This window comes from Gopherus flavomarginatus, chromosome 3 (genome assembly GCF_025201925.1).
Source record: "Gopherus flavomarginatus isolate rGopFla2 chromosome 3, rGopFla2.mat.asm, whole genome shotgun sequence".
NCBI lineage: Eukaryota > Metazoa > Chordata > Testudines > Testudinidae > Gopherus > Gopherus flavomarginatus.
In genome coordinates this window covers 32,615,989-32,628,413 of record NC_066619.1, presented here as the reverse complement: position 1 = coordinate 32,628,413, position 12,425 = coordinate 32,615,989, and the positions used below count along the sequence as shown (strand labels likewise).

The 12,425-nt window shown below is 39.9% G+C and overlaps 1 protein-coding gene across 1 annotated transcript in view; it reads right to left on the bottom strand.

Moving 5' to 3' along the window:
• The window catches only part of PARP8 (poly(ADP-ribose) polymerase family member 8), a 190,795-nt gene extending 182,128 nt beyond the window's left edge, over window positions 1-8,667 (bottom strand). The window contains exons 1-2 of the mRNA XM_050946920.1: window positions 6,342-8,667; window positions 5,375-5,429 (exon numbers count right to left, since the gene is read on the bottom strand). Coding sequence (XP_050802877.1) covers window positions 5,375-5,429; window positions 6,342-6,432 — 146 coding nt within the window. The 5' untranslated portion in view covers window positions 6,433-8,667. The remainder of the gene's footprint in view (window positions 1-5,374; window positions 5,430-6,341) is intronic.
• Window positions 8,668-12,425: the final 3,758 nt, after the last annotated feature.

The window sequence follows — 12,425 nt, the reverse complement described above, 5'->3', positions numbered from 1 at the left end:
TTTTCCAGAATTTCATTTAAGAAGAAAATAAGGAAGCAAGTTCCAACAATATAGAAATGTCTCATTTTGACATTTTCAGAATGAAACATTTCAGTTTTACATTTTTTGTTTGGATTTTTTTTATTTTGTGTATTATTTATTATAATACAATCAAAATAAAAACAAAACTTTTTGATTAACCAAAAACAAACAAAACAAAATTTCCCTTCCTGAAGAATTTAGAAATACTTGGATTCACTATGATTCGGAATGAAGCCAAACTTCAAAATCCTAAAATCCTTCATGAAACAGAATTTTCATCCTCTGTTCAACTCTAATAAATTAATTTAAGAAGCCATGTAGATAGACCGAAAATCCTATCAGTATCCCATTAAAGCAAAAAAAAAAAAAAATTAATCACATCCACTTAGCCTCAGGTTGCTCAAATGAGAAGTCTTGTGGCTAACACCCTGCACTGACACTTCAGTCATCTACAGTCCGTACCTGACTTCCTGTGTGACTTTGGGGGAAGTCACTTACCCTTTATATGCCACAATGGGGATGAAGGTATTTCTATGCTTCACTGAGGTGGGAATTAATTCAATAGTTTAAGTGAGGTGCTTGATATCACAGTAACAAGCACCATGGAAAAACCTATAATTGTATAAAAATCAGAGACAAAACTTAAAAAAAAAAAGACAATACATGGTTACATTTTACCATAACTTTAAGGAAGAATACAGAGGCAAATTCTCCTCTCAGAGCTCAGAGATCTTCTTTTAAACCAATTCCATACAGAAATTCAGCTTTCCCTGCATACATGGAACTGCCATTGTTATCATCATTCTGCTCATGTAGGAAGTACAGAACATCAGAGTCAAGAGCTGGCAGGCAGACTGGAAGAGAGAATTTTGCCGACAAAATTAATCTGGTTGTTTAGTTCTCATAGGCCTTGTCTTGTTTCTTTAAAAAAAGCCTCCATAAAAGATCTGTTCTTCTCATGCACAGTCTTCATTGTCACAGTCCCTCACTGCCAATGGCAGTTATGCACATATATGAATGAAAAGCACTTGACTTGATCTTGTTTATCAGGAGAAAAAGAAGTATATTCTCTCAGGACAACTAGGCATACTTTTCACGCAAACTAAGTCAAATTATATCTATAACCTGAAAACAACATCAGGGCATTCATTATGTGGCTTCATTACAAAGGTGACAGATCAGCACTTCTGTTCAGTCTGCTGAGTTTTGGAAGAAGCAGTGTGCCACAAAAGGAGTTAGTTAGTAGGACAGCAGAAATAAGAAGAGATTCTAAAAACCAAGATTCTCAATGTGTTATCATTTTAACATCCTCGTTAGTTCTTGCAGTACAAAGCATAAAGAATCCAGACGTTTCTGATATTCTGCCAGCAGCAGTTAAATAAGGGTAAATCTTGCACAGTCACAGCACCTGAAGGAGCATGTCACTTTGTGAAAAATATCTCCCAATTTGTATATCACTTTCTAAAAATGAAATTAAAAATGATTAAATTGTTATACAATGTGCTTCGTATTTAGTGACCACATTATACAACAAAGATGGGCTTCACTAATAAATTCCTAATTACAGGATTTCAAAACCAGCAAGCACCCCACAACTGTCAAAAATTTAGAAATGTGATGTGAACACAGTTCATTTTAGAAGAATGAAGTGTTGCCCAAGCAGAGGCCAAAATGATTGCTCGTGCTTCACAGGGAAAGGATTATTTATGATAATCCATGAAACAGAAATATGTTTGTTCTTAAAGAAATGTCTTCCCCCTCCTGTAACTTTTCAAGAAAATTCATTCAAATGCTGGCCGGTCCACTGTAGACATATGTAAAACCAGCCTAAAACTAGTCTCATAATGTGTAAATCAGCAGCTCTCAATCTTTCCAGACTACTGTACCCCTTTCAGGAGCCTGATTTATCTTGTGTGCCCCCACGTTTCACCTCACTTAACACTACTTGCTTACAAAATCAGACATAAAAATACAAAAGTGTCACAGCACACTATTACTGACAAATTGCTTACTTTCTCATTTACCATATAATTATAAAATAAATCAATTTGAATATAAATATTGTGCTTACATTTAGGTGTATAGTATATAGAGCAGTATAAATAACTCAACTGAAATCAGTATAAAAGCAGTATAAGTGATATCAGGGCCATGACCTGAGATGGGTAGTGTGCAACTTGGATCTTCCCAGCTGCACGCTGAGAACTACAGTAGTAACATGTGATAGGGCAGTGCAAGTCCAAGGAGAAAGGGTACAATGCAGTTAAATTGGGAGAATCTCTCCCTAAGTTGAAAATACTCACAAATATGAACCTTAGAATGGTTTAAAAAACAAAACAAAAAGAAAAAAAAAAACAAGGGCCAGAACTTCAGCTAGGAATGAAGCAATGTACATTGACTTTCCTGAAATTACACTGATTTATAGCAGCTGAGAATCTGGCTCTGAGTGCACAAGTTAAAACCACTAGTGAGTAGACTTAATTTGCCTAATAGACACAAACGATATGCAGAAGAAATCCCTAGGTCTGTTTAACCTGCTGACTTTATACACGAGCCTTTCCATAAGGGTGAGCAGTCTTAGAAAAAGGTCATGAATCAGTTAAACAAAAAATACTCTATGTAGCATCAGACATAAAACATATTTTCTTGTTTCTTGTATTTTGCTCTTGCACTGCAAGTAAAAGCAAAACTATACTATGCACTAGCTTTGAGTTTCCAGGACTCCCTGAGAACATAGCTAAGGGAAGTAAAGCACTAAAGGACAGAATTGAAAAATGTGGCTACAGATAACATCTTGTAATCTTCCTTACCAACTGATCCATCACTTGGCCATTAAAATTTTTTTCTCAGTAAAAAGGACCCAAGAACATCCCTTGTCTCATTTCTTGAGAGCATGCAGTGGTGCCAGCATGGAAGATATAAAATCAGACAACTGCAAGTGTCTGAGGAGATAATATCAGGAGTATCACCTGATACTTATTCTACTGTGTACCATGAGCTAATCAAGGTTTTGTCATTTAGGGGCAATTCCTGCCAACAGTACCCAAACCACAGAAGAATTGCCAGTGGGTGGCAGGGAATCTATAGCTGCTGTAACGTGAACAGGGCTGGGGTTGGTGGCCAAGCTCAGGGAGGCGAAGGCCCAATAAACCCAGTTTTAACTTGGAGGGGATACACTCCCAAGTAGGGAACACATTGAAGGTCACTATTACAACTCTCTATAGAGTCTGCATTACTGGCTGCACAGCTGATTTGAGCCCTGGCTTTGGGTTACATGTGGAAGTATTACATCCTCTGCAGACATGCATAATTCCCCTACATGAAGCTTGTTTACACAGCTTTGGCATGGGAAATCAGAATTTGGCCCTTAACGCTTTGCACTTTATACAAAAAGAAAGCAAACAGAAAAATCAGCTGCCAGTGCACCTCTGTGTACTATGGATATTCTTAAAGACTGGAAAAAAAACAGGAAAGATGAGAAGTCAGTATGAATCCCTTATTTTAAGATTATTTTTAAGTGTCCTTACATGCCAAAGTTGAGTAAACAAGCTTCATGCAGGGGAATTATGCATGTCTGCAGAGGATGTAATGTCAGAAGGAATTTAAAATTTGAACATGCACTATGGAAACCTATTTGTATCATCCTCTCAAGGTATAACGTGAAATTTTAAATTCAATTTGAATTTTCCAGATACTGAAACTGGTTCTCGGTGGCCAGTCCAGTCAGACTCCACGTGTGACAGATCTGCCTACATGTTGTAAACTCCAGATTTGGGTAGTCATGATTTGAGCAGTCAGATCTGGCCACCTCTGATTAGTAAAAGTGAAAGCATTTTGCCACCGCCTTCAGTAGGCGCATGTGGAGGCCATTAAAGTGACAAAAGTAGTTTACAAACCCATTTATCAGTTATGGTCCTGATCCTACAAGCTGACCTGAGCAGGTGGACCCATGAAACTGCAAAGAACCCCACTGGTGTCAACAGCATCCTGTTCGGGTGTAGGTATCCACCTACAAAGATCTGAAAGGTCTATAACTTCTAATGATCCATTCCCTTTTAAACTAAGGTGGCCTGAAAAAAGTAAGCACCAAAGATACTGAACCCTTGAAGCTACCTAAATCAAGAGACTTCTCTTTAAACCTGATGAACTATATTTAGTCTTGGATTAGCCTAGATTAGGATTAGACTTTTATCAGTAAATGTCAATTTCACCATACACACACAAACTCATGAAAAATATTTACATAGTTAATAACTGAAATGTATATATAGGCAAAGTAAGTAAAATTCTGCTTGAGAATTTATTAGAGTTTAGTTTAAGAATATTTACTTTTTATATTTTGACATGTGATATTGCAATTTGAATCTCAATATCTACTGTCATTAAATAATTACTGTCTTACACTCCCCCATAATTTCCTACAACTGTGAAAATTTAAAATCAATAAAAATGGGAAAAGGCTTAAAAATAAATAAATATTGACTATACTGTATCAAAATTATAAAAAATACAAAATAAAACAAAACCTAGCTATACTTTATTATTTTGTTTAATATGAACACAAATACGATATCAATTCACAAACTAAACAAACACCTGGAAAAAAATCCATTCACCAACAGGATTTAAAAAAAAAAAACTGAGTTCCTTTGAAAACAGACAGTTAGGCAGAATCTAGACTAATGATATAGCAAACATAATGAAATGCAACGGAAGAAATTATATAAATTGCAACCTCATATACAAATAATAAAAATGAGTATCTATTTACATATACACCTCAATTTGTGAATAAACTTAAATGTGCTTACAAGCACATAGATTCATATTTGGTTGTTTAAATGACTGTTATCTGCATCATAAACTTCATTGACATTTTCATTTAATTCCTCTATACTGTTCATTTGTTCTATTGCAAACTGATTTGCATCTATTAGGACCAAATTCTGGTCTCCCTGTGTTACTCTGGTGTAATAGAGTAAAATTTGACCTCTTCTTCTTTATTAGTTCTTATAGTCAGATTTTGTAAACATCTTGCATTCAATGTTTTTTTTTGTTTTTCTATACCATTTGCACCAGGCAATAATTTTACTTATCTGTGTACAATGAATATCAAGACAAATAAATTACACAGAGGAAAACTCTGATGAACAAGTCTCTGATGAAGGGGATCACCTCATAGATCACATGCTCAGACCCAACACTCTTTCTCTAGTTATTTATGTCCCACTCAATGTTAATCATTTGCTTTCATTGCAAAAGAACAAGAAATTACTATCCCAAAAAATAAAGAATAAAGGAGACTCTAGCCAGTGAATGGGAAATGAAGTTACTCATTATTACAGAGAAGTACCTTTTGGAGCCTCCAATATAGGTGAAGGTGAAGGTGGAGTCTGAGTACCTGAAATCTAAAATACAAAGAGTTGCGTTATTATAAATGATCATTTCTAGTTCTTGGGTTTTGTCTAAAATAGCTGACGTCTCACTCGCCCTCATTCTGCTACTGGTACGGGGGTCAAAATGCATCAGAGCACAGGAAACCCCCCTCCCTTCTGCAACAAGTGCCCTGGTGCTATGGCAACGGCAGGAATTTCCATTGTCAGTGAAGGCAACAGGCAGCAACAAGCCAGGCAGCTCAGGCAAATCAAATACTGTAAATAGTGCTCACCATAAAGCAACAAGCAAACACTAAGGCTTTGCACGAAAAGGACTCATTTATGACCTGCTAATATTCCAGCTCGGGATAAATGCATTTAAGGAACTAGATGATCAAAATAAAATCTCAATTTTCCCTAAGGCAAGAGCTAAGCAGCCTCAAATGGCAAGGACCTAACCTCAGCAGCTACAAACCGGACTGTATTCCCCACCAACTGCGCAAAACAACTCGGCTCCAAACCGAAAGTCTTGCTGATCGCGTTAAAAAACGAGCGTGGGCTGAGGGGCTCCCTCTGATCTGAGGACTGTCGTGGTGGCAGATGCTAAGAACAGATACATTGCTCTCTCTGTGTGTACTGCATTCCACCCTGTGCACAGATACATTCCACTTCTATATCTGGTTTCTCATACAGTATCTGTTCTGCCTTCTCCTGTCAGTGTGTTTGTGTGTGTTGGGGGGGAGGGAGGAAGGAGACTTATTTCACACGCATACACACGAAGACTTAAGGGCATCGATTGCTACTGTAACTGTTGCAAAATGACAGCAGAAATGGGACAAGTGAACCCCAACCAAACATGTCGCGCTGGGGAAACGTTTGAAGCAGGCAGAGAGGAAGGGGAAGAGAGTGGCAGCTGGTAACCTGGAGCCCAGACGGAAAACTCACCTGCAAACAGGCAGTCCTTCTCCGCCTTGCACTTTTGGATCACAACGTCAATATCCTTCTGAATCCTCTCTTGTCTTGAACACATCCCCATGAAATAAATCCCGGGGGGGGGGGAAGCAGCCTTTATCCCCACTCCACCCCCCTCTCTTCCAGTTTCAATATTCAGTTATAAGATGGAACCTCTGGCTTGATTGCAGAAGTATTTCCACCCCCAAAGTGATCCACTCGGGTGAAGGAGGAGGAGGAAGCCGATGTTGCATGCCCAGATGTGACAGCCCAGATGTTGCTGCTGCTGCTGTTTGGTTGCAATTTCCTCCTTTCCTGACAATAGATCCAGCTGATGAGGATGCTGGTGGTGGCGGGGGTGACACAGGACCCCCCCCACACACACACACACACCGCCTGCAAACACCGCTCACATTCCTGCCCCTCCACCCCTGACCGTGCTGGCTTGTCTGAGCCGGAGAGAAGCGAGCGACAACAATAACAACCCCCAGCGATGGCAGGAGCAGCCCGGGGAGCGGCAGAGACTGGAAGCGCGCACACAGTCACTCCCAGAGAGGCCGAGACGGCTGCTGCAGCTACGCCAAGCCGCAGACCCTCCCCTCGCCGCTGCTGCTGCTCCCAGCCCGGGCCAGACACTCCGCCTGCCACACGTCCTTTGCTCCGTTGCTGCCGGCTCCTGTTAGCCGGGGGTGTAAAAACAGCCGGCGCCGCCCAGGGCAAAGGCACCCAGCGGAGGCGGAGCGGAGGCAGCTGCTCAGAGCGGCCCAAGGCTGGCAGTCAAACAGCGTGTGCAATAGAGGCAGCCGCCGCCAGCGAGACTCTCCCTCTGGCGCAGAGGTTACTGGCGCCACGCAGCGCTCGGTGCCACTGTCCCGCGATCCAGGCCGGGTCAATCGTGCACGGGTCTAACGGCCGACAGCACCTCGGGGCACGAGGCGGGAACCGCCCGCTGGAGCTGCACGGCTGGCACGAAGCCCCATAGCACGGGGGCGGGCGAGAGACAATATTTATAAAGCAGTTGCTCAGGTGGGAAATAAAAAGGCCAGGATCCGGAAGGGGGCAGCAGAACTTCAAAGCCCCAGACGGGGGCAGTTCGGCCAGCAGGGCCCCGTACAGTCATGGCGGCTGGGGTGCCCCCAGGCACTGGAGCACAGTTACTCCACCCACCCAGCAGGAGCTTTGGAAGGGAGCTGGCCAAGTGGCCGAGGATTGAAGTCCAGCCAGGGCCCTGCCTTCTCCCAAGCCCAGCAGCGGGGACCTTCTTGCAGATCTGCTAAGCTGGGGCAAGAGGCCCCTTGTAGCCTCCCCTCATCCCACAGCCAGGGACACTGGGGAGCTCTCCCCCAGCAGCAGAGTTGTCTTCCTGAGGGTGCAGGCAGGAAGGGTGGGAGGCATAGGTGCTGGAAGTAGGGATGCTGCTGCACCCCCTGGCTTGAAGTGGTTTCCGTCATATACAGGGTTTACAGTGTGGTTCAATGGCTCTCAGCACCTGCCTCCCATTCCCTACCCACACGCACACAATAAAAATTGTTCCAGCACCCAGGGGAAACCCAGCTAAGACCACTTGTTCCCCATTCTGCCTGAACCTGGTCCAGCAGGGGAGACCCACTTAAGTGGGCCTGTTCCCCCAAGCTCCATGGTCTAACATTGAATGAAGCTCACAGGAGCAGTGGTGTTAGACTACTTTCTTCTGTTTTGACTGGCGGTTTTTTCTCTTTGCCAATTCTCTCACCATTTCATTTTCCTTTCCTCTCCCTCAGTCATTACTTCTTTTCCTATTCCTGTGCTCCAATGCACTCATCCTCTCTGCTTCCCTGCTCCTCCCACCCCCTTATTTATATGGGTGGCGAGAGTTTATTTTTATATACATCAACTCTATGGAACTAATCTTAAATTTGTCACCCATCTCTGATTACACTGCATATATATCACACCCCTTATCCACAACTCTTTGACAATCCTGTTTTAGATAATAACCTCTTCTGGAAAGGGACTTTTACTCTGTTGTACAGTATCTAGCACCAAGGAGTCCAGATCAGAGCCTGTGGATGCTTCTGTAATACAAGTAAATAAATAACCATTATAACCCAATTCAGAAGGAATGGTGAAATCTCACTCAATGCCTGCAAAATCAATTACCCTTCATCAGCCCAAGAGCTAGGTGAATAATTCATAACAAATAAATGGGAGTGAACATAACAGAAGAGGATTTGTTTAAAAATTCAAAAGTATATTCATAGAATTTGTTGTTTCAGTCCTCACCCAGCTCTAATCAGCTACCATGGATTATTCATTATTGAGCACAATTGCCTTGGTACCTTTTCATTAGGCAAATTTGTATTAATCATGTATTGTTGATTTCAGGCACAGAGGAATAAATGTGATCATTATTTTATTATGTGTTTTAAAGTGTAAATACATTTAGAAAAAATGCCATAAAAATGACATTTTCGGGGATTCCATATTTATCCTTGCTCCAATTTCATTAAATAAGAAAAAGTGATAATGGGGGAACAGAGATTAGTGAGAAAAGTGAACAGATACAACTCAAAGACAACAGAGTAGTTCTAGATTGATAGAAATACTGTACTGTGCTGTGAATCCCCACCACTAAGCAAAGAATGGTTATAACAGAATTTGGCCTTCCGAACTCTTCAGTGATGCTTGAAGTGATATGGTCATTCAGCAGAGTCTAGGCTACCCTGCGAGATTTTACTGTGCTGAATACAGTTAACAACAATTGTGTTCACTGACACAATTTAATGAGACTTTATTGGCACAATGTGTTATACAAGCTTGGTCAAAGTGTGTAAAGAGACCCTTCAGGTATCTTCAAACTTTATGCTGTGGTTTTAGCCCGTGTCTGTTTGTCATTAGTGTCCATTCCTGATCAGATGTCAGGTTGCTATGTAGTCAGTGCCGCCTCTGCTGCATCTCTCCTTTCTCCCAATGCACAATGCTCTGCAGGATAGTACTCAGCACAAACCAAGATAAACCATGTTTAGACCACATTTGCTAAGTGTGATTAAAGTCCTGTAAGAGGCCACTTGTCCCCCCTTTCTGCTAAACTAGGGGTTTAATCACAGGGTTTAAATAGTTAGCTGACATGATGCTGTACAGAATTTGTCCTGTTCTTCACTGACCAAACCTTTTTTCAGCATCATGTTCCTTAACATGATTGATGACTTCCACATTCCACATTTCATAGACCAGACCCTAGTGAATAAAAACTTCATCTATAAAGCAACACCACTGGCTTCTGTGGAGTTAACACAGAGATGAATTTGGTCCATGATTTTACCACCTGGATTCAAATAAAGTAGAGAAAGCCTGGTGCAAATGTCTATATCAACATACCGTATTTTGTTTATTAATCATGAACCAAGTTCAGTGCCTTAGTTTAAAGTTCCAGATAATGAGCCATTTTGATCTCTGGAATATCTCTGCTGACTCTAGTGCAGTTACACTATGGACAACTGAGCCCAATGTAACAATATCAGGATTTATGATCCGTCAGATTAATAAAAATGGATTTCAGATGGAACCTGTTGTAAAACAAAGGAGACAGTATTGTAGAGCTAAAAAAAACAACAAAAAATAACCCTTCTTTCTAAGCATTCAGAAACTGTGAACAGACCTAATATCCTAAATTGTATTGTAATAATGATCTTCTATCTGCACAACACCATATGCTGTAACCAGAGTGATGTTGCAAACTATATCAATGTCATAACCAAAATCTTAAAAGCTTTATAAATAATTTAATGTTCCATGTGAATTCAGATTCAACTATGGATAACTGGGGACAATGAAAGCAATATCATTTGAGAGTGGAGTGGTCTCTCTCCTGAGATGTTCAATGAGTGTCATTTCTACTGTAGCCTTGAGTCCAGCTCCATCAGTCAATGAAATAGATTTGCATTCCTGTGAGCCAGATTTTTCTCTTGTTCACACAAATGTAAATCAGGTAATTCAGCTGAAGTCAATGGAATTATACCACTGTAAAATCGGTATGAGAGAAGGAGTGTTAAGAGATAATCAAAAGGAAGCGTGTTGAAACAGTGAGTGACCAGTAAATAAGAAAGCTGTCTAATAAAAGCCTAATCTGGCAGCTCCTTACTCACACAGCATGATTCTATCTCCCTTACACTGACCAAGTCCTTTCACCCAAATAGACTACTTGCACAGGAAGGTACTACCCAACAGTGAATAAGGGTGGCAGAACTAGGCCACTCAGTGAGTTCTACTAGGGCTGTCAAGCGATTAAAATAATTAATTGTGATTAATCACATAATTAATCATGCTGTTAATAATAGAATACCATTTCTTATAAATATTTTTGGATGTTTTCTACATTTTCAAATATATTGATTTAAATTATAAAACAGAATACAAAGTGTACAGTGCTCACTTTATATATTTTTATTACAAATATTTGGACTGTAAAAACTAAAATAGTATTTTTCAATTCACCTAATACAAGTACTGTAGTGCAATCTCCTTATCATGAAAGTTGAACTTACAAATATAGAATTATGTACAAAAAATAACTGCATTCAAAAAATAAAACAATGTAAAACCTTAGAACCTACAAGTCCACTCAGTCTTACTTCTTGTTCAGCCAATCGCTCAGACAAGTTTGTTTACATTTGCAGATGATAACTGTCCACTTCTTGTTTACTCTTGTCACCTGAGAGTGAGAACAGGAATTTGCATGACACTGTTGTAACCAGCGTCACAAGATATTTACATGCCATATATGCTAAAGATTCATATGTGCCTTTATAATTCAGTCACCATTCCAGAGGACATGTCCAGGCTGATAATGGGTTTTGCTCAATAATGAGCCAAAGCAGTGCAGACAGAGGCATGTTCATTTTTATCATCATGAATCAGATGCCACCTGCAGAAGGTTGATTTTCTTTTTTGGTGGTTCAGGTTCTGTAGTTTCCTCGTTGAGTGTTGTTCTTTTAAGATTTCTGAAAGCATGTTCCACACCTTGTCCCTCTCAGAATTTTGGAAGGCACTTCAGATTCTTAAACCTTGGGTCGAGTGCTGTACCTATCTTTAAATATCTCACATTGGTACCTTCTTTGCGCTTTGTCAAATCTTCAGTGAAAGTGTTCTTAAAACAAACAACGTGCTGGGTCATCATCCGAGACTGCTATAACATGAAATATATGGCAGAAGGCAGGTAAAACAGAGCAAGAGACACACACTTCTACCCCAAGGAGTTCAGTCACAAAATTAATTAACACATTTTTTTAAACGAGCATCAGCAGCATGGAAGCATGGCCTCTGGAATGGTGGCCAAAGCACGAAGGGGCATATGAATGTTTAGCATATCTGGGACGTAAATACCTTGCAATGCCAGCTAGAAAAGTGCCACGTGAACACCTGTTCTCACTTTCAGGTGACTTTGTAAATAAGAAGCGGGCAGCATTATCTCCCACTAATGTAAACAAACTTTTTTGTCTTAGCAATTAGCTGAACAAGAAGTAGGACTGAGGGGACTTGTAGGATCGAAGTTTACACTGTTTTGTTTCTGAGTGCAGTTATGTAACAAAAAATCTACATTTGTAAGTTGAATTTTCAGGATAAAGAGCTTGCACTGCAGTACTGTATGATGGGAATTAAAAATACTATTTGTTTATCATTTTTATAGTGCAAATATTTGTAATAAAAATAATAATATAAAGTGAGCACTGTACACTTTGTATTCTGTTGTAATTGAAATCAATATAGTTGAACATGTAGAAAAACATCCAAAAATATTTAATAAATTTCAATTGGTATTCTATTGTTTAACAATATGATTAATATTGCAATTAATTGTGATTAATTTTTTAATTGCAATTAATTTTTGGTTAATCGCATGAGTTAACTATGATCAACAGCTCTAATTTCTACGTTAAATTATTTTCTTTGCAAGTTTTCTATTAAGATTTCTGAAGGGTGCTAATGAAATCCAAAATATGTAGTCAGACTATTATAGGGATTGCATGTAGCTTAGGTTAGTGTGACTTATATGTGATGAGTAAGGAACTATCTTCCTATAATTAGAACTTTGTGTGTTTG